The sequence below is a fragment of the Moschus berezovskii genome, chromosome 4 (genome assembly GCF_049115385.1).
Source record: "Moschus berezovskii isolate FMDL1 chromosome 4, NW_MosBer_1.0, whole genome shotgun sequence".
Taxonomy (NCBI): Eukaryota; Metazoa; Chordata; class Mammalia; order Artiodactyla; family Moschidae; genus Moschus; species Moschus berezovskii.
In genome coordinates this window covers 46,245,911-46,272,904 of record NC_142463.1, presented here as the reverse complement: position 1 = coordinate 46,272,904, position 26,994 = coordinate 46,245,911, and the positions used below count along the sequence as shown (strand labels likewise).

At 36.8% G+C, this 26,994-nt stretch overlaps 1 protein-coding gene across 4 annotated transcripts in view; it reads right to left on the bottom strand.

Annotated features, from left to right (window-relative positions):
* The window catches only part of LRRC7 (leucine rich repeat containing 7), a 503,703-nt gene that overhangs the window by 298,847 nt on the left and 177,862 nt on the right, over positions 1-26,994 (bottom strand). For all 4 annotated transcript variants that reach the window (XM_055402285.2, XM_088834863.1, XM_088834861.1 and 1 more), the window contains one exon: positions 15,590-15,668. In XM_055402285.2, coding sequence (XP_055258260.2) covers positions 15,590-15,668 — 79 coding nt within the window. The remainder of the gene's footprint in view (positions 1-15,589; positions 15,669-26,994) is intronic.

Sequence of the window (26,994 nt, the reverse complement as noted above, 5' to 3'; positions counted from 1 at the left end):
ACCTCAAGAGTCATTTAAAAGTTGAGAAAATATCCTTTGGGAAAAATCTTATCAGTGAGATAAAGTAATTCTTTGAAATGTTTAAATCATTTTTACCAAAATGATTTAACTCAAGGGTTTTTCTTAAAAGGATATTGACGTTTTATTAATTTAATTTCTATTTAAAAAATTTAATGCCTGTTTCTACACTTTAGACAAGACTATGCTCTTTCACAGAATATTTTTAAACAGTGTCCAAATTTGCCTTCTCCTCAAATTACAACCTATGACCTTCCTTGTATTTACTGACAAAATTATTTAAAAAGCTGCCTCTACTGACTACTTTTTACTACTCCTCAAGCCATTCTTTTCTGGCATCTACGCCAACTCTATTACTGAAACTGCACTTGCCAAAGCCTCTGATGACCTCTAAATCCAATTTCATTAACTTCATTTTATTTCATAACCCACACTACCCAGCAACAGTTGTCATCACTGATTGTCCTCTCCTTCTGGGCTTCTACTATACCACTTCCCTTGCTCTTCTTCCTACTCCTGGAACACTAGATCTGAGTTTCATTCCTTGGTTTCTCTTCCTCTGACCAATCTTTTGTTATGAAATGTTTTATGTATATAAAAGAGTATATGCGTACCCATAATATAATTTAACAAATAGAACCAGTATCTTTAAAACCCTCTGACTGCCTCTTCCTGACTACATCTTTCTATTTGCTCCACAAATTCCTAAATGATGGTTATTTTTCTGTTTTTTAAGGAATTTTACCACACCTATTTAAATCGCTGAATAAGTCATGTGGTTTGTTTTTTTTAACATTATCTAAATCAAATCATACTATGAATATTTTTATGGGACTTATAATAATTCACATTATTAAATAATTCATTAGTTAAGTGAAATTCATTCATTTTGATGTAGATGACCGATCACCATACCACGGTATTCCATTGTATGAATATATCACAATTTATTAATCATTCTTCATCTAACTGAACATTACAGTTGTTTCTAATTTTTGTTTGTATTTCTATTATATATTCTATTTATTTTTGAACATATATCCTGGTGAACAAGAGATTACTTAAGTTATATTGCTGGTTAGAAGAGATTAATATCCTTATGAATAGCTCTCAGCTAATGATCAGCAGGAGTATAAATACCTCAGCTCTCTCACCCAAATCTGAGATATGTGTTTAAACTCTTTCCCAGAGTCCCCCAGAAAGCTTAAGGTCCATTGTCCATACTAGAAAATGGCTTGATAATATATCCTTAATTGAAATTTCCTGATATCATTTTCTAAGTATATTGCTTGAATTCTTTTCTAAACTTTTCTTCTGAGGAACACAAACTAAACACAATTAATATTTTTATATCAATTCAGTAAGAATTGTTTATATGCTCTTAAGACACTGATCTTATATGGATTATTTTTGCTACAAACATCTTTCTTCACTTGGTATTTTGGAGCTGGATTGTTTGTATGTGACTTCTTAGAGGATACTTCCATAAATTTGCTTCCAAAGGGAGGTAGGAGTCATAAAAGCAAAAAAGAGGGAAAAAGGAGGTTGGGGAAAGTGAGAGCTACAATGAAGAGGTAAAAATTCACCTCAGATGGGTTACAAAGAAAACACGGGTTCTAGAGAGAATATTTTATGAATGAGTATTAGTAGTTAATACTTGAGAGTATCAGTAGGGGACAGGTTTTAGAGGATATTTAATGCTTGACTCATAGGTATACACTTATAAAAGTAAAAAAGAATCTATTGGAGATCTTTATTTTTCTCTGTGTTTTTCTTCCTTAACTACTTTAGAGCTCATATCCTGGTAGTATAATAGTTTTCATGAAAATGGCACAGATGTTCAACAGATTGCAATTCAATTTAACTACTATTCTACTTTGACGTTCTTTTGGTTCCTATAATCATTCAAGAAGAGAAATCATTTATGATTTCTCAAAAAAGATTAATATGTGTAAAATGAGAAGAATGCTAAAAACTTTGATCTAAAAATTTATATTAACATCATAACTATTAGTAAATAAAAATCCTTTAAAAATACTAATTTTTTAGTTATAAGGAAAGCTTGAACTACCAAGCTTACCTTAGTCTATTATTCTACCCATGTATGCACTAAATGATATTACTTTATACTACCTATTTTGATGAAAAATACATTTCTTTATGCTGTCTCTCTCAGAAAGTTTATGATGCAGGAAAATCTGGCTATTACATAGAACACTTCTCTAAGGATTTAAGAATTGACTACATTGGGCAGATTCCAACTGCAAGACTGGACTGTCAAAACTAAGTTATATGAAAAACAAGAATGCAATGTAAGATAGTTTTTTCAGTCTGCTTATAAACAGAGATGTGCTGACATTTTATATCAAATCTTTCTTTTATAAAAATGCAGAATTAAGGGGTATATTTATACAGTATGTCTTGTTTAATAGCATGTGTGTTTTTTAATTTCAATTTACTTAAAAAAGAATTTGTTGAATGGTCACTCTGCACTGAGATTCAAAATTAATGGCTTCTTCCTCACCTTCTCCACAGCATTATATTCATAGATTTAGCAAAATGCGCTGAAATTGAAGAAAGTAGGGAAAACCACTAGACATTTCAGATATGACCTAAATCAAATCCCTTATGACTATACAGTGGAAGTAAGAAATAGATTTAAGGGACTAGATCTGATAGATAGAGGGCCTGATGAACTCTGGATGGAGGTTCATGACATTGTACAGGAGACAGGGACCAAGACCATCCCTATGGAAAAGAAATGCAAAAAAGCAAAATGGCTGTCTGAGAAGGGCTTACAAATAGCTGTGAAAAGAAGAGAAGCGAAAAGCAAAGGAGAAAAGGAAAGATATAAGCATCTAAATGCAGAGTTCCAAAGAATAGCAAGGAGAGATAAGAAAGCCTTCCTCAGCGACCAATGCAAAGAAATAGAGGAAAAAAACAGAATAGGAAAAACAAGAGATCTTTTCAAGAAAATTAAAGATATCAAGGGAACATTTCATGCAAAGATGAGCATGATAAAGGACAGAAATGGTATGGACCTAACAGAAGCAGAAGATATTAAGAACAGGTGGCAAGAATACACAGAAGAACTGTACAAAAAAGATCTTCACGATGGAGATAATCACGATGGCGTGATCACTCACCTGGAGCCAGACATATTGGAATGTGAAGTCAAGTGGGCCTTAGAGAGCATCACTACAAACAAAGCTAGTGGAGGTGATGGAATTCAAAATGAGCTATTTCAAATCCTGAAAGATGATTCTGTGAAAGTGCTGCACTCAATATGCCAGCAAATTTGGAAAACTCAGCAGTGGCCACAGGACTGGAAAAGGTCAGTCTTCATTCCAACCCAAAGAAAGGCAATGCCAAGGAATGCTCAAACTACCACACAATTGTACTCGTCTCACACACTAGTAAAGTCATGCTCAAAATTCTCCAAGCCAGGCTTCAGCAATATGTGAATGGTGAACTCCCAGATGTTCAAGCAGGTTTTAGAAAAGGCAGAGGCACCAGAGATCAAATTGCCAACATCTGCTGGATCATGGAGAAAGCAAGAGAATTCCAGAAAACCATCTATTTCTGCTTCATTGACTATGCCAAAGCTTTTGACTGTGTCGATCACAATAAACTGTGGAACATTCTGAAAGACATGGGAATACCAGACCACCTGACCTGCCTCTTGAGAAACCTGTATGCAGGTCAGGAAGCAATAGTTAGAACTGGACATGGAACAACAGACTGGTTCCAAATAGGAAAAGGAGTACGTCAAGGTTGTATATTGTCACCCTGCTTATTTAACTTCTATGCAGTGTACATCATGAGGAACGCTGGGCTGGAAGAAGCACAAGCTGGAATCAAGATTGCTGGGAGAAATATCAATCACCTCAGATATGCAGATGACACCACCCTTATGGCAGAAAGTGAAGAGGAACTTAAAAGCCTCTTGATGAAAGTGAAAGAGGAGAGTGAAAAGGTTGGCTTGAAGCTCAACATTCAGAAAACGAAGATCATGGCATCTGGTCCCACCACTTCATGGGAAATAGATGGGGACACAGTGGAAACAATGCCAGACTTTATTTTGGGGGGCTCCAAAATCACTGCAGATGGTGATTGCAGCCATGAAATTAAAAGACGCTTACTCCTTGGAAGGAAAGTTATGACCAACCTAGATAGCATATTAAAAAGCAGAGACATTACTTTGCCAACAAAGGTCTGTCTAGTCAAGGTGATGGTTTTTCCCGTGGTCATGTATGGATGTGAGAGTTGGACTGTGAAGAAAGCTGATCACTGAAGAATTGATGCTTTTGAACTGTTGTGCTGGAGAAGACTCTTGAGAGTCCCTTGGACTGCAAGGAGATCCAACCAGTCCATTCTAGAGGAGATCAATCCTGGGTGATCATTGGAAGGACTAATGCTAAAGCTGAAACTCCAATATTTTGGCCACCTCATGCGACGAGTTGACTCACTGGAAAAGAGTCTGATGCTGGGAGGGATTGGGGGTGGGAGGAGATGGGGATGAGAGAGAATGAGATGGCTGGATGGCATCACTGACTCGATGAACATGAGTTTGAGTGAACTCTGGGAGTTGGTGATGGACAGGGAGGCCTGGCTTGCTGTGATTAATGGGGTTGCAGAGTCGTACACGACTAAGCGACTGACTAAACTGATTTCAATTATATTTATACAAGTCTTAAGAATTTTTTTTCCTGAACTAAATTACACATTCTATGAGGAGAAGTAATTTTTTTAATCTCTTCAATGACCTAGTATTGTAGTTTGAAAACATATTATTTGAAAAATATATAGTCAGTGCTGCTGCTGCTAAGTCACTTCAGTCGTGTCCGACTCTGTGTGACCCCATAGACCGAAGCCCGCCAGGCTCCCCCGTCCCTGGGATTCTCCAGGCAAGAACACTGGAGTGGGTTGCCATTTCCTTCTCCAATGTGTGAAAGTGAAAAGTGAAAGTGAAGTCGTTCAGTCGTGTCCGACCCTTAGCGACCCCACGGACTGCAGCCTACCAGGCTCCTCCATCCATGGGATTTTCTAGGCAAGAGTACTGGAGTGACTTGCCATTGCCTTCTCCGATATAGTCAGTAGATCTGCTAAAAAATATTCAACTTTATTTATTATTAAGTTTATGGTATGGTTTTGTAGTTTTAATGGTATCACTTGTCAATATCACCATTTCTGGAGGAACACACAAGAACCTGTGAGGAAGAAGATATTCTCTAGCAAGCTATGTTAAACTTAAAGAAGATGAAAATCACGGGATGTCTTTATTCTCCTCCAAGATATTCAATGACATCCAACAGTTTACACTAAGTAAGTGAACTCTAATGAAATACTTTTATGTTCCTAGAATAACTGGTGGCTTTCCATAGCTGTCAGATTTATTTTAAAATTCAAAGCATTTTAAAAATATATATATTGATAAATAATTCTCTAAGGAAACATTTTCATTTTATCAATGGCTTAAATTAAAAGTAGCATATTCAAATTACAATAAATAAATTATAATAGAATCAGACACCCAAAATATTTAGTGCTTGAGCACATGGACATTGATGTTAGAAGATCTAAGTCTGAACCACAGTTCTTTCAATTATTCATCTCTGTGACTTTTACAAATTACTTAATCTTTGTAAGACTCAGTTTCCTTTTTTTTTTTGGAAAATGATCAAACTAATATCCGCTTTCAGAGTTGTTCTAAAGAGGTAAATGATTATCTTCTCCATATTAAAGACTCATTAAACAATAAGCTTTGGAAAATACTGAAAGAGATGGGAATACCAGACCACCTGACCTACCTCTTGAGAAACCTGTATGCAGGTCAGGGAGCAACAGTTAGAACTGGACATGGAACAACAGACTGGTTCCAAATAGGAAAAGGAGTACGTCAAGGCTGTATATTGTCACCTTCCTTATTTAACTTACATGCAGAGTACATCATGAGAAACGCTGGGCTGGAAGAAGCACAAGCTGAAATCAAGATTGCTGGGAGAAATATCAATCACCTCAGATATGCAGATGACACCACCCTTTTGGCAGAAAGTGAAGAGGAACTCAAAAGCCTCTTGATGAAAGTGAAAGAGGGGAGTGAAAATGTTGGCTTAAACTCAACATTCAGAAAACTAAGATCATGGCACCTAGTCCCATCACTTCATGGGAAAAAGATGGGGAAACAGTGGAAACAGTGGCTGACTTTATTTTTGGGGGCTCCAAAATCACTGCAGATGCTGATTCCGTTCCGTTCCAACTGTCGCTCAGTCGTGTCCGACTCTTTGCGACCCATGGACTGTAGCCTACTAGGCTTCTCCGTCCATGGGATTCTCCAGGCAAGAATACTGGAGTGGGTTACCGTTTCCTTCTCCATGGGATCTTCCCAACCCAGAGATCAAACCCGTGTCTCCCACATTGGAGGAGACACTTTAACCTCTGAGCCACCATTAAATTAAAAGACGCTTACTCCTTGGAAGGAAAGTTATGACCAACCTAGATAGCATATTAAAAAGCAGAGACATTACTTTGCCAACAAAGGTCTGTCTAGTCAAGGCTATGGTTTTTCCAGTGGTCATGTATGGATATAAGAGTTGGACTGTGAAGAAACCTGATCACTGAAGAATTGATGCTTTTGAGCTGTGGTGCTGGAGAAGACTCTTGAGAGTCCCTTGGACTGCAAGGAGATCCAACCAGTCCATCCTAAAGGAGATCAGTCCTGGGTGTTCATTGGAAGGACTGATGCTAAAGCTGAAACTCCAATACTTTGGTCACCTCATGCGAAGAGTTGACTCACTGGAAAAGACTCTGATGCTGGAAGGGATTGGGGGCAGGAGGAGAAGGGACGCCAGAGGATGAGATGGCTGGATGGCATCACCAACTTGATGCATATGAGTTTGGGTGAACTCCGGGAGTTGGTGATGGACAGGGAGCCCTGGCGTGCTGTGATTCATGGGGTAGCAAAGAGTCGGACACGACTGAGCGACTGAACTGAACTGAAATAAGAGAGATTGTATTACTTTTGTTTTTATTCTAATTTTCAATATTAACTTGAATACTAATTTAAATACTTTTATTAGTGCTAAATTTATTGTTAGAATAGACAAATTAAGATTGGCTGCCGACATCCTTGTTTCAACATTTTTCTTTTCTAAATGTGTTTACTTTAGAAGTTTAATGAAAACATATTACAGGCATTTGACCTTCATTAGAACATCAAACCAAATTAAAATTTTAGGAGCTATAAGTTGTGATTAAGAAGCCAATGTAAAATCTTCTGCTCTAATTGGAAAGGCATTTTGCATCTAAACATTTTAATTTATAACCTTAAAGTTATAAAATTAACATAACATTATCAGAGAACACTTAAACTATTATTTTCATTTAATGCATTTATTTTTAATCTAATTTCCAATTAATTATTTTAACATCACTGCAAACTTGTATCATGATTTCTCCCTTTACTTTGTAATTATCTTTCAATTTTGCTGTAAATCAGAGTGACTATAATCTATCAGTCAAACTAGGACATTTTTGAGAGTTTAGAGGAAACTATTATTAATCATGCCACATCATGAGATATAAATGGGGAAGACCTGAGCAGAGCCATATAATCACTCTATATACAATCTTCATATTCATGTGGAAGATGTACCATAATTTATTAGCAATTTTCTTATTGTTAAGCATTAAGAACGTTCAATTTTTTCAAAATGTATCTTTTAATTTAAACCCAAATCAAACTGTTCCCCCAGGATTTGTGAAATATAATAAAAGGAACACAGGAATTTATACTATCTTTGTGCATTTCCATATGTAAAAAGGAATTTAGATATTATTTTTCTACTTCATATTTTCTGTGAAGATAAAAATGAAATAATGTATCTAAAAGCCTGAGATATGCTAGGTTCTCAATAAATGATGGTCCTTAACTTTTTAATTGAGAAGTTGTTCTCAGTTTTACTGTAATAATTTTCACCACTGACTTGGTTAAGGCATTCAGACTACACTATAAAGTTCACATCTAAAACTAAACTTAGTAATATAACACCTAAAACTGTAACTTTCATATTCTAGGATTTTCATGACGTAGCTACTGTGAAGATTTCTTGTATCTAAGAAACCAAACAGAAAGCAGGAAAGAAAAATGAAACCCAAATCTATTTTTAATAGAGCAAATTAATAAATCTCTAGTATAACTGATCAAATATAAAAGAAAAAAGACACAAAACAGAGAACATCAGTAGAGAACTTATAGAATTAAAGAGCTAATAAAATAATATTATGGAAAATAAGATGTCAATAAGTTTGAAAACATATGAAATATACATATTCCTAAAAATACAAACTACCAGAAATGATTCAAGGAAAAGTAGATAATTTGAATAACACTATAGGTTTTATGGAAATTAAATTTCTAATTAAAACTTTCCCATAAAGAAAAACTCAGGCTTGAATGCTCCACTTGTAAATTCTATCAATATTTAGGGAAGAAATAATCCCAATAGTATACAATTTCTTACAGAAAATAGAAGATGACATTTCCCAACTATTTTAATGAGGTCAGTTTTACCTTGATACCAAAACCAAACAAAGAAATTTAAAAAATTTCAGGCTAATATGCCTCATGAATATAGATGATAAAAACCTTAGAAGATACTATCAAATCAGAGGCATTCATGTTTAAAATGCACAATACTTCATGACCAGGTAAAGTTTATTTATATCATTGTGGCAATAGATAATATTTTAAAAAACAAAACAAAAACTTTGAAAAAACTCAACATCTATTGACAAGAAAAACTCTGAGCAAAACAGATATCAAAGATTGGCTATATTCTAAGGTGGCCCCCAAGATCTCTTCTAGAAGTTTGCTGCTGCTGCTGTTGCTTAGTTGCTAGTCATGTGGGACTCTCTGAAGCCATTTCCTACTCCTGGAGATCTTCCTGACCCAGTTCATTTCAGTTCAGTCTCTCAGTTGTATCCAACTGTTTGCGACCCCATGGTCTGCAGCACGCCGGACTTCTCCGTCCATCACCAACTCCGGGAGCTTACTCAAACTCATGTCCATCGAGTCAGTGATGCCATCCAAAAATCTCATCCTCTGTAGTCCCCTTCTCCTCCTGCCGTTAATCTTTCCCAGCATCAGGGTCTCTTCCAAAGAGTCAGTTCATCCCATCAGGTGGGCGAAGTATTGGGAGTTTCAGCTTCAGCATCAGTCCTTCCAATGGATATTCAGGATTGATTTCCTTCAAACTGACTGGTTTGATCTCCTTGCAGTCCAAGAGACTCTCAAAAGAGTCTTCTCCAACACCACAGTTCAAAAGCATCAATTCGCTGGTGCTCAGCTTTCTTCATCGTCCAAATATCATATCCATACATGACTACTGGAAAACCCATAGTTTTGACTAGATGGACTTTTGTTGGCAAATTAATGTCTCTGCTTTTTAATATGCTGTCTAGGTTGGTCATAACTTTCTTTCCAAGGAGTAAGCATCTTTTAATTTCATGGTCGCAGTCACCAACTGCAATGATTTTGGAGCCCCCCCCAAAATAAAGTCTCTCATTGTTTCTATTGTTTCCCCATCTATTTGCCATTAAGTGATGGGACTGGATGCCACAATCTTAGTTTTCTGAATATTGAGTTTTAAGTCAACTTTTTCACTCTCTTTCAGTTTCATCAAGAGGCTCTTTCATTCTTCTCTTTCTGCCATTAGGGTGGTGTCATTTGCATATCTGAGGTTGTTGATATTTCTCCAGGCAATCTTGATTCTTGTTTGTGCTCTATCCAGACCAGCATTTTTCATGATGTACTCTGCATATAAGTTAAATAAGCAGGGTGACAACATACAGCCTTGACATACTCCTTTTCCTATTTGGAACCAGTCTATTGTTCCGTGTCCAGTTCTAACTGTTGCTTCTTGACCTGCATACAGATTTCTCAAGAGGCAGGTCAGGTGGTCTGGTATTCCCATCTCTTTCAGAATTTTCCACAGTTTGTTGTGATCCACACAATCAAAGGCTTTGGCAGAGTCAACAGAGCAGAAGTAGATGTTTCTCTGGAACTCTCTTGCTTTTTCGATGATCCAGCGGATGTTGGCAATTTGATCTCTGGTTCCTCTGCCTTTTCTAAATCCAGTTTGAACATCTGCAAGTTCACGGTTCACATTCTGTTGAAAGCTGGCTTGGAGAATTTTGATCATTACTTTGCTAGAGTGTGAAGTGAAGTGAAGTCGCTCAGTCGTGTCTGACTCTTTGTGACCTCATGGACTGTAGCCTACCAGGCTTCTCCGTCCATGGGATTTTCCAGGCAAGAGTACTGGAGTGGGTTGCCATTTCCTTCTTCAGTTGCTAGCGTGTGAGATGAGTGCAATTGTGTGGTAGTTTGAGCATTCTTTGGCATTGCCTTTCTTTGGGATTAGAATGAAAAGTGACCTCTTCCAATCCTGTGGCCACTGCTGAGTTTTCCAAATTTGCTGGCATATTGAGTGCAGCACTTTCACAGCATCATCCTTTAGGATTGTGAATAGCTCAGCTAGAATTTCATCACCTCCACTAGCTTTGTTCGTTGTGATGCTTCCTAAGGCCAACTTGACTTCGCATTACAGGATGTCTGGCTTTGGATTAGTAATCACCCAGAAGTGGGATCCTGACCCAGACGTGGGATCAAACCCACATCTCCTGTGTCTCTTGCATTAGCAGGCAGATTCTTTACCACTAGTGCCACCTGGGAAGCCCCTATAAGTTTTGTTGTTGTTCAGTCTCTCATTCGTGTCTCACTCTTTGCGACCCCATCGACTGGAGCTCGCCAGACATCCCTGTCCTTCACCATCTCCTAGAACTTGCTCAACCTAATGTCCATTGAATTGGTGATGCCATCCAACCATCTTGTCTTCTGTCATCCCCTTCTCCTCCTTCAATCTTTCCCAGCATAAGGGTCTTTTCCAATGAGTCAGCTCTTTGCATCAGGTTGCCAATGTATTGGAATTTCAGCCTCAGCATCAGTCCCTTAAATGAATATTCAGGATTAATTCCTTTTAGGATTGACTGGTTTTATCTCTTGCAGCCCAAGGGACTCTCAAGAGTCTCCTCCAACACCACAGTTAAAATGTATCAATTCTTCAGCACTCACCCTCTTTATGTTCCAATTCTCATATCCATACGTGACTACTGGAAAAACTAGGTTTGACTATATGGACTTTTGTTGGCAAAGTAATGTCCCTGCTTTTTAATATGCTGTCTATGTTTGTCATAGTTTTTCTTCCATGGACCAAGTGTCTTTAATTTCATGACTTCAGTCACTATCTGCAGTCATTTTGGAGCCCTAGAAGTTGATGCCCTTGCAAAATCTTCTCCTCTTGAGTTCTGGTAGGACTTATGATTTGCTTCTGATTAGTGGACTGTGGCAAATAGCATGTCATTCTCTAAACTATAGTATGTTACACACCTCTATCTTACTAGGATGCTCACTCTATCTGTTGGCCCTGAAGAAACAAGATGCTGTGTTGTGAACTACATATGGAGAGGGTCACCTGACTGGGGATTTCACCAGCATTTAGGATTCAAGAATGGCCTCTAGCTGTCAGCCAGAAAAATGCCGGGGCTCACAGGTTTATGACAGCAAGGAAATGAATTCTGCCAATAAGCTGAATGAGGTTGAAAATTGATTTTTTTCCAGTTGGCCCTCAGATGAGACTACAGCTTGACTGTTGCTTTGATAGTAGCCTGGTGAAAATCTCAAAAAGGGAACCCAGCTATAGCATGCCTGACTCACACAAACTAAAAGATAACAAATATACATTGTTTTAAACCACTAAGTGTGTGGTGATTTCTTGTACAAAATTATAAAACTAACACTGATTTTGGTATCTGAAATTGGGATTCTACTGTAAGAAATTCCTAAAAAATGTGGAGTGGCTTTGGAGTTAGGAAGTGGTCAGAGACTGCACAAATATTGAAGGGCATTATAGAGAAGGCTTAGATTTTCTTGAAAAGTTTGAAAGTAGGAATCTAAGCTTTGAGAGCCCTGTTGATAAGAGCTTAAAAGGAAGTGAGAAATAGGTTATTTAAAATTTCCTCAGCCTGATAAAGGGAATGTATTAAAAAAAATAAGTAACTATCATGCATAATGGTGAAAGTCTGAATGCTTTCTCCTTAAGATTGAGAACAAGGCAATGGTGTCTGTTTTTACCTCTTCTATTCAACATTATACAGGAAGTCCTAGACAGGACAATAAAGCTAAATAAATTAATGAATTATAGATCGTGAAGAATGAAATAAAACTTTATTCCCAGGTGACATGATGATCTACTAGAAAATTACACGCTTTCTCCCACAAATCTACAAAATATTTATTAGTACCATTAAATGAATCTATTAAACTTGCAGGATTTAAGGTCAACATACAACAATCAATTGTATTTTTGTTATAAATAAATCATTTATAATTACCCCCAAACTGAAATACTTGGAGTAAAATAGATATGCACTATGTTTAGGGAAAGGAATACTCAATATTTTTGACATGTCAATTCTGCCCAAATTTATCTACAGATTCAATACAACCATTATCAAAATTCCATAAGGTTTTCATATTTTTGTAGAAACTGGCAAGCTGATTAAAAAAATTATGGAAAAGCAAAGGGAATAGAAGAACCCAAATAATTTGATAAAGAAGATAAAGGTTGAAGGACTCACATCCCCTGACTGTGTGAATTACTACAAAGCTACAGTAATTGAGATAGTATAGAATTGGTATTAGGAGAGGCATATAGATTAACATAAAAATAGAGACTCCAGAAATGGGTCCAAACACATATGATCAACTGACTTACAAAACAGATACTTAGAAAATTTTATTTACAAAAAAGGATAAAATTTCCAACAAATGGTACAGGAACAAATAAAATGCAATAAATAAAGAAAAAAGGGAAGCACAACACACACATACCATACATATAAACAAAAAGCAACTTTAAATGGATCATGGACCTAACTCTAAAATCAAAACTACAAAAGTTCCAAAGGAAAGCTTAGGGGAAAATCTTTATAACTATGATTTATCAATAGTAAAGATCTCTTAGATAGGGACAAGAAGAATAAATAATAATAAACTAAATAGGGCCTTATCAAAATGAAAATCTTTCAATCTTTGAAAGTCACTGTTCAGGAAGTGCAAAGATAAGTCATAAGAGCAAATATCTGCAGTTTTAAAGTCAAATTAAATTCTGACTAAAAGTATCTGATATTTAGCCAGAATTTATAAAGAATTTCTATAATTCAATATTAAAGAGAACTCAATAAATATGAAAAAAACTCTGAACTTTTATCAAAGAGGCAATAATATTTTAAAGAAATACAAGGAAAGATGCTAATTTGATTTTAAAACTGTAAATTAAAACTACAGTGAGTTATAACAAAGAGATACTGTATCTACTACAATGGCTAAAATAGAAAAAAAATTAAACAACTGATAGTATCAAATCCTGAAAATAATAAGGAATAATGGAAAATGTAATAGATTGCTGATAGGAATGCACAATGAAATAGCTATTTTGAAAACAGTTTGGAAATTTCTTATAAGGTGATATATACACGTACCTCACTACACAGAAAACTACTCCTCAGTGTTCACTTAGTAGAACTGAAAACAGATGCTTACACAAACACCTGTACATAAATGTTTATAGCTACTTTATTCATAATAGCTCCAAACTAGAAACAACATAAATATCTATCAACTGAGGAATATATAAACAACTTGTGCTATATTCATACAAAGGAATTCTACCTAGAAATAAATGGGAATGTAGTACAATTCTCGAAATGGTAGGAACAAATCTTAAAATCACTGTGTTAAGTAAAAACACACAAAGTATGGCACTATTTATATGATATTTTGGGAAAGGCAATACCATGGGAATTTGATTTTTCTTTTGAGTAATTTTTTTCCCCTAAATTGACTTTTCTTTTGAGTAATTTTTTAAATGAATTCTCAAACTTGCTTTTAGTGTTAGACATTTTTTTGATGAAATTGGTTATATTCATTTATCTTTTGAAAAGTTAAATATATGAAAGGAATCCAGAGACATAGTCAATAAAACTATAGATTTCAAGCTTTTGTAATTTATTATCTGACTTCCACTCACAAAGACCTGATGATGCTTCCTAAATACAATGAGCTATAAGAATTAAAGAACTAGAAATCAAAACAATTCATCATCTGCCCTGGATTATGACTTAAGTCAAGGACATATTATAGTCTTGTTGTGATAAGTCAGCAATATTTATTTCTTTTATGAGAAAGCTGCATTTTGGTCTAAGTTTTTTGAGGAATACTTTTCACATTTTTTCTCCACTGTATTTTACATTTGAGGTAGAAAATTTGTATCTTTCAACCATAGTTTGTTCCTTAATACTCCACACTTTCCACTAAAGGCCTCAAATTATTTCACAAACCATTCACTGTAAAGAGCCTCATCTAAACTTAATCCTCTTACGTTCTATTTCATTTCTAGTCTCACTTACATCCTCTTTTTATGATCTATAGAGAAACCATCCCCACTACTACCTATCCTCAACCTTACTGGATAAAAATTTCCCATTAAATGCCTCTTGTCTTCTTCCAGAAACACTAGATGGATTAGTTGAGCTTTAGTTTCTCCCTGTCCCTGTCTCTATGTGGACAAAGGACTGAAGGAATTTTCTCAAATCCTTCTGTCAGTTTTTGTATAATTAAAATACCAGTCTTTGCAATTCATTACCTGCATCCCAACACCACTGAATAAATTCAACCACTTTCAAGTATTACTACACCTTTCAATAGACTTTCTAGATTTTTATGGTTAAATAACTATAGCATTCAGGTTCATGACTCACCAAAGCCATTCATGTCATAGTTTCTTGACCTATTTGATTCCACAGTATACTCTATCACTGTGACATAATTGTAATTTGAAACATGATCACATGCTGAATTTCACTTTCCCATGGCATTGCTCTACTAACAGATCGTAACACACAAATACCTTACTCTGGTCACAGCATCTTTACCATCCATGTCTTCCATTTGGCTCTCCTCATAGAATTATATTTTTTCCCTCTTCATGTAATCACTGGTACCTAAATAGTCTCTTTTTCTGATCATACTTAATTTATTTTCCAGCTTGAACCACATTATCAACTAATTTCATGCACCATACACTCTTGTACTTTCTTGAAGTTTCATCAGAACCTTAATGCTAATTTTTCAACATGACCACAACTAATAACTGTTTTCTTAGTTTTGATACTTTTCCATAGAATGTCACCTGAGAGCCACAAAAAATGCTATCGTTTGCTGTAAAGTAATGCCTTCTTGTGCCAATTAGGCCTTCATTGTTACTCAGCAATGCTTTAATCATCTTTTGTTGAACTATTCTGATTTGATTATTCCTTTACCAATATTCTATTAAATTGAATTTTAAAAACAGCATTTAAAATTCATTTACTATGTGAACTTCTTTATCTTTTATCTTTATTCTTTTATCCCTGGAAATACAAAGATAAATAAAATGTGATGACTCATACTCACTTAGAAATGGGATTGACACTGGCTTCAATAATTGTTAAACACTTACAGCACTTTATGTTTTCTGGGAATTCTTGTACACCTAAAATTAGAAAAAGAGTACATGAAAATATACTATAGTTTAATATTAAGAATAAATAAATACATAGTGTAAACACCATATGGATAATCATTAGGTAAGAATAAAAAATAATACATTAGTGTCATATAGTACATGTATATGTTTTAAATATAAAATGTGAACGCTGTTATATTTTATGAAGTAATAATTGGAAATTAGACAAAAACTGAGAAAAATTTAGTATAAGATAGATCATGGCTATTTACTAATCTAAAGAAAAAAATAGTTGGGCTTATTTAGTTATCATAGAAACTAACAAAAGAGAAACCAACAGCTAAACAAAATAAAATATTTGCTTGCTCCCTTAATTTTATAAGATTGAGAAGACTGAACATGCACAACGGAGAGACACCTAAGGAAAAATCACAAATCAACAGATATCCCCAAACTATTAAGAAGTCCTAACACATTTTATACAAATCTTCCTAGTTGGCACACAGTGCAGCTCTGCATCTGCCTGAGAGGGTGACTAGGTGAGCAACCCTTCCTGGGATCCTCTCTGGAGTCTCTGAGGTAGCCAGCTGGCTCATTGCCCTTGGAGAACTGCTCATCTGCTGTCACAGCTGTGCTGTTGGCTTTGTGACAGAAAAATACAAATTTTTCTTACTCAAAATCAGTAAACCTCAACTTAATCCATAAATGTGATAGTCAGAGGAATAAAAGATGCAGTGGATGTTACAATCAGTTGATAAAAATGAGTTAAACAAATAGTTGGCCTATATAACCATAAGTTCCACATTGACGTATTAACAAAGAGCAGGTAGGAAACATTTCTTTTAATAAAATCTCAGACATTTCCAGAAAGCAAAACTCAAATTTGCTACACACTGGCAAATATTTACATAGCCTTTATATCTCATTAAGTATTATAAGTAATCTAGAGATGACTTAAAATACACAGGTGGATGTGTATAGGTTCAGTTCATTTCAGTTGCTCAGTCGTGTCCGACTTTTTGTGACACTATGGACTGCAGCACGCCAGGCCTCCCTGTCCATCACCAACTCCTGAAGTTAACTCAAACTCATATACATTGAGTCGGTGATGCCATCCAACGATCTCATCCTCTGTCATCCCCTTTTCCTCCTGCCTTTAATCTTTCCCAGCATCAGGGTCTTTTCAAATTAGTCAGTTCTTCACATCAGGTGGGCAAAGTATTAGAGTTTCAGCTTCAGCATCAGTCCTTCCAGTGAACACCCAGGAAAGATCTCCTTTAGGAAGGACAGGTTGGATCTTCTTGCAGTCCAACGAACTTTCAAGAGTCTTCTCCAACACAACAGTTCAAAAGCATCAATTCTTCAGCACTCAGCTCTCTTTATAATCCAACTTTCACATCCATACATAATTACGAGAAAAAACATAGCCTTGACTAGATAGACCTTTTTGGCAAAGTAATGTCTCTGTTTTTTAATACGCTGCCTAGGTTGGTCATAACTTTCCTTCCAAGGAGCAAGCATCTTTTAATTTCATGGCTGCAGTCACCATCTGCAGTGATTTTGGAGTCCCCCAAAATAAAGCCTGCCACTGTTTACCCATTTCAGTTCAGTTCAGTTCAGTCGCTCAGTCGTGTCTGACTCTCCACGACCCCATGAATCACAGCACGCCAGGCCTCCCTGTCCATCACCAACTCCCGGAGTTCACTCAAACCCATGTCCACAGAGTCGGTGATGCCATCCAGCCATCTCATGCTCGGTCGTCCCCTTCTCCTCCCGCCCCCAACCTTTCCCAGCATCAGAGACTTTTCAAGTGAGTCAACTCGTCGCATGAGGTGGCCAAAGTATTGCAGTTTCAGCTTTAGCATCAGTCCTTCCAATGAACACCCAGGATTGATCTCTTTTAGAATGGACTGGTTGGATCTCCTTGCAGTCCAAGGGACTCTCAAGATTCTTCTCCAACACCACAGTTCAAAAGCATCAATTCTTCGGCGATCAGCTTTCTTCACAGTCCAACTCTCACATCCATACATGACCACGGGAAAAACCATAGCCTTGACTAGACGGACCTTGGTTGGCAAAGTAATATCTCTGCTTTTTAGTATACTATCAAGGTTGGTCATAACTTTCCTTCCAAGGAGTAAGCGCCTTTTAATTTCATGGTTGCAATCAGCATCTGCAGTGATTTTGGAGCCCCCCAAAATAAAGTCTGACACTGTTTCCACTCTTTTTCCATCTATTTCCATGAAGTGATGGGACCATATGCCATGATCTTAGTTTTCTGAATGTTGAGCTTCAAGCCAACCTTTTCACTCTCCTCTTTCACTTTCATCAAGAGGTTTTTGAGTTCCTCTTCACTTTCTGCCATAAGGGTAGTGTCATCTGCATATCTGAGGTTATTGATATTTCTCCAGGCAATCTTGATTTCAGCTGGTGCTTCTTCCAGCCCAGCGTTCCTCATGATGTACTCTGCATATAAGTTAAATAAGCAAGGTGACAATATACAGCCTTGACGCACTCCTTTTCCTATTTGGAACCAGTCTGTTGTTCCATGTACAGTTCTGAGTGTTGCTTCCTGACCTGCATACAGGTTTCTCAAGAGGCAGGTCAGGTGGTCTGGTATTCCCATCTCTTTCAGAATTTTCCACAGTTTATTGTGATCGACACAGTCAAAGGCTTTGGCATAGTCAATGAAGCAGAAATAGATGTTTTTCTGAAACTCTCTTGCTTTCTCCATGATCCAGCAGATGTTCGCAATTTGATCTCTGGTGCCTCTGCCGTTTCTAAAACCTGCTTGAACATCTGGAAGTTCATGGTTTACATATTGCTGAAGCCTGGCTTGGAGAATTTTGAGCATGACTTTACTAGCGTGTGAGATGAGTGCAATTGTGCGGTAGTTTGAGCATTCTTTGGCATTGCCTTTCTTTGGGATTGGAATGAAGACTGACCTTTTCCAGTGTTGTGGCCACTGCTGAGTTTTCCAAATCTGCTGGCATATTGAGTGCAGCACTTTCACAGCATCATCTTTCAAGATTTGAAATAGCTCAACTGGAATTCCATCACCTCCACTAGCTTTGTTTGTAGTGATGCTTTCTAAGGCCCACTTGACTTCACATTCCAAGATGTCTGGCTCTAGGTCAGTGATCACATTATCGTGACTATCCTGGTCATGAAGATCTTTTTTGTACAGTTCTTCTGTGTATTCTTGCCCATCTCTTTGCCATGAAGTGATGGGACCAGATGCCATGATCTTAGTTTTTTGAATATTGAGTTTTAAGCCAACTTTTCTACTCTCCTCTTTCAGTTTCATCAAGAGACTCTTTAGTTTTTCTTCACTTTCTGCCATAAAGGTGGTGTCATCTGCATATCTGAGATTATTGATATTTCTCCCGGCAATCTTGATTCCAGTTGTGCTTCCTCCAGCCCAGTGTTTCTCGTTATGTACTCTTCAGCCTTGACGTACTCCTTCCCCTATTTGGAACCAGTCTATTGTTCCATGTTCAGTTCTATCTGTTGCTTCCTAACTTGCATACAGATTTCTCAGGAGGCAGGTCAGGCGATCTAGTGTTCTCATCTCTTTCATAATTTTCCAGTTTGTTGTGGTCCACACTGTCAAAGACTTTGGCAGATTCAATAAAGCAGAAGTAGATGTTTTTCTGGAACTCTCTTGCTTTTTTGATGATCCAGCAGATGTTGGCAATTTGATCTCTGGTTCCTCTGCCTTTTCTAAAACCAGCCTTAACATCTACAAGTCCATGGTTCATATATTGTTGAAGACTGGCTTGGAGGATTTTGATCATTACTTTACTAGCATGTGAGATGAGTGAATTTGTGTGGTAGCTTGAGCACTCTTTGGCATTGCCTTTCTTTGGGATTGGAATGAAAAGTGACCTTTCCCAGTCCTGTGGTCACAGCTGAGCTTTCCATATTTGCTGGCATATTGAGTGCAGCACTTTCACAGCATCATCTTTTGGGATTTGAAATAGCTCAATTGGAATTTCATCACCTCTACTAGCTTTGTTAATAGTGGTGCTTCCTAAGGCCCACTTGACTTTTCATTCTAGGATGTCTGTCTCTAGGTTGGTGATCACACCATCATGATTATCTGGGTTGGGAAGATCTTTTTATATTGTTTTTCTGTGTATACTTGCCACCTCTTCTTAATATCTTCTGCTTCTGTTACATAGGTTATAGGTAAATATCTCACTATTTTATATTCTTGTCACCTTTTCTTAATATCTTCTGCTTCTGAACATAGGTTACATGTAAATATCCCACCATTTTATACATGTAACTTGAGCACCTGTGGATTTTGGTATCCACGGGGCTTTTGGAACTCATCCCTCATAGTTACTGAAGAATGACTATAATAAGCCCTACAAAAGTTAGAAGAGAAAATAGCTATAAGAAGCCATTGTTATATCCCTGCAGTACTGATTGGTCTCTAGTTTCAAAACTGTTGGGCTCCCCAGTGATTCAGCAGTAAAGAACCTGCCTGTAATGCAGAAGAAGCAGGTGACGTGGGTTCAGTCCCTGGGTTGTGAAGATCCCTTGGAGGAGGAAATGGCAACTCATTCCAGTATTCTTCCCTGGAGAATCCCATGGACAGAGGAGCCTGAAGGGCTAGTCTATTGAGTCACAAAGAGTTGGACATGACTGAGCTGCTAACACTTTCACCTTGAAAATATTATTAAGCATGAATCACTAGTCCTGCCAAGTACTTCATATCTGACAGAAGGATAAGGAACAGTCTGTGGTAGGATTTAGATGAATTTTTTAATCATAGATAATCGGGAAAGTAAATCCTCACCTTCCTAGATTCTGTTGATCTAACTACCATGTTCATAGTATCTTGAGGTCGAGCAAAGCAGCAGGAGGATAACCAAACCAAACAGGTCATTTACCACTGAAAAGTAAGGGTATGAAAGTGCCTCAGGGATGTTTCTCAGCTACTTTTTTCTATGTGAAAATTCATCAGAAACTATGCTGTCCTAAAACTACTGCTGAAGTGTCCGGTTTCTTAATGAAAACTCAAGAAGTCTTAGGAGTGCCATTATGTATGAATTAGCTGAGAAAAGCAATTCTCTCTTTTTTTTGGAAAGTTTATAACACCTAGAACTGCCCTTACTAACTAGATGTTAACAAAATGGCACCAAAGTCAATAAGGTAACCTTTGAACTATCTTCAACATTTCTCCTGAGTATTCATAATCACTCAGGATAGCTGCAACCAAAAAGGGTACAAGGCTTTTCTTTTCTCCTTTTAGTTTTTTCTGTTCAGTTACCAATGGGCTCATTACAAGCTGGTCTGCTGATGCCTTATCTCCACAGGTGCCTGCCTTATGCTGATACTGGCTGAAATTATGTGTAAACCAAGATATGGAAGCAGAAGCAAACTAAAGTAGGATTTTAAAGAAAAGACTGTATCTCTTTATCTTCTGCTGAAAATGGAATCCCCTGCTGTGGTGAAATGTTACCACATCATTTGTTTAAAACTTGTATTATGTTGTTTACAGTTTAAACTTAAAAAACCATTCAGAGTTGAATCTGTTGAATTAAAATTGAATCCCATAATGGAAAAGAGTCTGATTCTAGGAAGAATTGGGGGTGGGAGGAGACTGGGATGACAATGAGATGGCTGAATGGCATCACCGACTCGATGGACATGAGTTTGAGTGAACTCCGGGAGTTGGTGATGGACAGGGAGGCCTGGTGTGCTGTGATTCATGGGGTCGCAAAGAGTCAGACACAACTGAGCGACTGAACTGAACTGAACTGAAGTGAGTTATAAGATAGAATGGTGGAAATAATTGAAGCAGAGAAGAATAAGAAAAAAGAATGAAAAGAAATGAGGACAGTCTCAGAGACCACTGAGGCAACATGAAGTACACCAATATTTGAATTATTGGGATCCCAGAAGAAGAAGAGAAAAATAAACGGTATGAGAAAATATTTCAGGAGATTATAATCTAAAACTTTCCTAACATGGGAAAGGAAATAGTTACCAAAGTCCAGGAAGCCCACAGGGTCCCATACAGAAAAATGCAAAGAGAAACACACCAAGATAGATATTAATCAAACAAACAAAAATGAAACACAAACAAAAGTATTAGAAATAGTGAGGGAAAAGCAACAAAGAGCATGCAAAGGAATCCCAATAAGGTTAACGATTGATCTTTCAGGAGAAACCCTACAGGCAAGAAGGGAGTGGCAGGATATACTTAAAGCAATGAAAAGAAAAACAGCAATAACAATAAAGATTACTGTACCCAGTAAGGATCTTATTCACATTCTAAGAAGAAATTGAAAGCTTTTCAGATAAGCAAAAGTTCAGAGAATTCAGCACCACCAAACCAGCTTTACAAGTTCCTTCCTTTACAGCTAAAAGAACTTTTCTAGGCAGGAAACACAGAAAGAAAAGGCCTACAAAAACAATTCCAAGACAATAGTTCAGTTCAGTCGCTCAGTCGTGTCCGACCCTCCGTGACCGCATGAATCACAGCATGCCAGGCCTCCCTGTCCATCACCAACTCCCGGAGTTCACTCAAACCCATGTCCACAGAGTCGGTGATGCCATCCAGCCATCTCATGCTCGGTCGTCCCCTTCTCCTCCCGCCCCCAACCTTTCCCAGCATCAGAGACTTTTCAAGTGAGTCAACTCGTCGCATGAGGTGGCCAAAGTATTGCAGGTTCAGCTTTAGCATCAGTCCTTCCAATGAACACCCAGGATTGATCTCCCTTAGAATGGACTGGTTGGATCTCCTTGCAGTCCAAGGGACTCTCAAGAGTCTTCTCCAACACCACAGTTCAAAAGCATCAATTCTTCGGCGATCAGCTTTCTTCACAGTCCAACTCTCACATCCATACATGACCACGGGAAAAACCATAGCCTTGACTAGATAGACCTTTGTTGGCAAAGTAATGTCTCTGCTTTTTAATATACTATCAAGGTTGGTCATAACTTTCCTTCCGAGGAGTAAGCGTCTATTAATTTCATGGCTGCAATCAGCATCTGCAGTGATTTTGGAGCCCCCCAAAATAAAGTCTGACACTGTTTCCACTCTTTTTCCATCTATTTCCCATGAAGTGATGGGACCATATGCCATGATCTTAGTTTTCTGAATGTTGAGCTTCAAGCCAACCTTTTCACTCTCCTCTTTCACTTTCATCAAGAGGCTTAGTAAGTGGTAATAGGATCATTCAGTTCAGTTCAGTTCAGTCGCTCAGTCATGTCTGACTCTTTGCGATCCCATGAATCACAGCACACCAGGCCTTCCTGTCTATCACCAACTCCCGGAGTTCACTCAAACTCAAGTCCATCAAGTCAGTGATACCATCCAGCCATCTCATCCTCTGTCGTCCCCTTCTCCTCCTGCCTCCAATCCCTCCTAGCATCAAAGTCTTTTCCAGTGAGTCAACTCTTCATACATAGCAATAGTGATAGTGAAGTCACTCAGTTGTGTCTGACTCTTTGCAAGCCCATGGACTGTAGCCTACCAGGCTCCTCCATTCATGGGATTCTCCAGGCAAGAATACTGGAGTGGGTTGCCAATTCCTTCTCCAATACATAACAATAATTACCATAAATGTAAAAAGATTAAGTGATCCAACCAAAAGACACAGATCGGCTGAATGGATACATAAAACAAGACCTCCATATATGTTCTCTACAAGAGACCCACTTCAGACCTAGGGACAAATAAAGACCAAGGTGAGGGGCTGGAAAAAGATATTTCTTGCAAATGGAAATGAAAAGAAAGTGGAAGTAGCAATACTCATATCAGGTAAAATAGACTTCAAAATAAAGACAGTAATAAGAGACAAGGAAGAACACTATGCAATCATCAAAGGATCAATCCAGGAAGAAAATATAACAATTATAATTATATATGCACCAAATATAGAAGGGCCTCAATACGTTAGGCAAATGCTAACAAATATAAAAGGAGAAATCGATAGTTACACAGCAATAATGGGAAACTTTTAACACCACACTCACACCAATGGACAGATCATCCAGACAAGTTAAAATTAATAAGGAAACATAAGCCTAAAATGTCACATAAAATCAGATGGACCTTAACTGATGTCTACAGGACATTCCATCCAAAAACAGTAGAATATACCATTTTTCCCAAATACACACAGAACATTCTCCAGAATAGATCACATCTTGGGTCACAAATTAAGCCTTGGTAAAATTAAAACAATTGAAATTGTATCAAACATTCTTTCTGACCACAATAAGACTAAATATCAATTACAAAAGAAAAAATCTATAAACAACACAAGCCCAAGAAGGCTATATAATATGCTTCTAAATAACCAAGGAGTCACTGAATAAATTGAAGAGGGGAAAAAAAAAAACCTAGAGACAAATGACAATGAAAAAAAGACAATTAAAAACCTATGGGATACAGTAAAAGCAGAGCTAAGAGGGATGTTTATAGTAATACAAGTCTACCTCAAGAAATTAGAAAAACATCAAACAAATAATCTCACCTTACATTTAAAGGAACTAGAAAAAGAAGGAAAAAATTGCCTAAGTTAGTAGAAGGAAAGAAATTGTAAAGATCAGAGTAGAAATAAATGAATAGAAAATGAAGGAAGCAATAGAAAAGATCAATAAAACTAAAAGCTGGTCCTTTGAGAGGAGAAACAAAACTGACAAACCATTAACTAGATTCATTAAGAAAAAGAGGGAGAAGATTCAAAACAACAAAATTAGAAATGAAAAAGAAGTTATAACAGACAACACAGAAATACCAAGGATTATGAGACTACTAATAATACAAGCAACTATATGCTAATTAAATGGGCAACCTGGAATAAATGGACAAATTCCTAGAAAAGTACACCCTAAACCAGGAAGAAATAGAAAATATGTACAGACCAATCATAAGCACTGAAATCAAAATTGTGATCAAAAATATTCCAACCAATAAAAGCTCAGGGCCAGACAGCTTCATATGAGAATTCTACCAAATGTTTAGAGAAGAGCTAACACTATCCTTCACAAACTCTTTCAAAAAATTTCAGAGGGAGGAAAACTTATAAATTCTATGGGGCCATCATCACACTGATACCAAGACTAGACAAAGGTATCACAAAAAAACAAGATTACAAGCCAATATCACTGATGAACATAGATGCAAAAATTCTCAACAAAATTCTAGCAAACAGAATTCAACAACACATTAAAAGAATCATACACTATAATCAAGTGGGGTTTATCTCAGGGATGCAAAATTTCTTCAACTTATACAAATCAATCAATGTGATACACCATATCAAAAACTGAAAGATAAAAAACGTATCATCTAAATAGATGCAGAGAAACATTATGAAAAAAATTCAACACCCATTTATGATAAAAACTCTCCAGCAAATGGGCATAAAAGGAATCTACCTCAACATAATAAACATATATGATAAATCCATGGCAAACACTATTCACAATGGTGAAAAACTGAAAGCATTTCCTCTAAGATCAGAAACAAGACAAGGGTGCCCACTCTTATCACAATTATTCAATATAGTTTTGAAAGTCCTAACCATGATACTAAGAGAAGAAAAAGAAATAAAAGGAATCCAGAATGGAAAAGAAGAAGTAAAAATCTCAATGTATGCAGATGACATTATACTATACATAGAAAACCCTAAAGATGCTACCAGAAAATCACTAGAGCTAATCAATGAATTTAGTAAAGTTGCAGGATATAAAATTATACACAGATATCTCTTGTATTCCTATGCACTAACAATGAAAAATCTGAAAGATAAATTAAGGAAACAATTCCACTCACCATTGCAACAAAAAGAATAAAATACCTAGGAATAAACCTACCTAAAGAGACAAAAAACTTGTATGCAGAAAACTATAAGACATTGATGAAAGAAACCAAAGACAACACAGATGGAGAGGTATACCATGTTCTTGGGTGGGAAGAATCAATATTATGAAAATGACCATACTACCCAAAGCAATCTACAGATTCAATATAATCTCTATCATATTACCAATGGCACTTTTCACAGAACTAGAAATTTTTTTTTTACTATTTGTATAGAAATACAAAAGACCCTGAATAACCAAAGCAATCTTGGAGGGGAAAAAAAAAAAAAGGAACGGTTGAAATCAACCATCCTGACTTCAGACTATACTACAAAGCTACAGTCATCAAGATAGTATGGTACTGGCACAAACAGAAATACAGGAAAATGGAACAAGAAAGAGAGCCCAGAGATTAAACCCACACACATATGGGCACCTCATCTTTGACAAAGGAGGAAAAATATACAATGGTGGAAAGATGGCCTCCTTGATAAGTGGTGCTGGGAAAACTGGACAGCTACATATAAAAGAATGAAATTAGAACACATCCTAACACCATACACAAAAATAAACTCAAATGAATTAAATACTTAAATGTAAGGCCAGAAATTATAAATCTCTTAGAGGAAAACATAGGAAGTATACTCTTTTACATAAATCACAGCAAGATCCTCCATGACTCACCTCCTAACTTAACGGATAAAAAAACAAAAATAAACAAATGAGACCCAATTAACTTAAAAGCTTTTGCAAAGCAAAGGAGAGATAAACAAGATACAAAGACAATCCTCAGGATGGGAAAAAATAATTGCAAATTAAGCAACTGACAAAGGATTAATCTCCAAAATATATAAGCAGCTCATACACCTCAATATCAGAAAAACAAACAGCACAATAAAAAATGGGCAGAAGATCTAAATACACATTCCTCCAGAAAAGATATACAGATCACTAATAAATACATGAAAAGATGCTCATCATTAGAAAAACACAAATCAAAACTATAATGAGGTATCATCTCACACCAATCAGAATGGCCATCATCAAAATTTCTGCAAACAATAAATGCTGGAGAGGATGTGGAGAAAAGGGAACCGTCCTCCACTGTTGGTGGGAATGTAAATTGATACAGCCACTACAGTGAACACTAGGGAGGTTCCTTAAAAAACTAGGAATAAATCTAGCACTTCTTGTTGTTCAGTAGTGAATTCATATCTGACTCTTTCCAACCTCATGAAAGGCAGCACGTCAGTTTTCCCTGTCCTTCTCTATCTCCCTGTTTGATCAAACTCATGTTTACTGAGTTAGTGATGCCATCCAACCATCTCATCCTCTGTCATCCACTTCTCCTCTTGCTCTCAATCTTTCCTAGCATCAGGGTCTTTTCCAATGAGTTGGCTCTTTGTATCAAGCAGCCAAAGTATTGGAACTTCAGCTTCAGCCCAGTACTTCCAATAAATATTCAGGGTTGATTTCCTTTAGGATTGACTGGTTTGATCTCCTTACTTCTCAAGGTACTCTC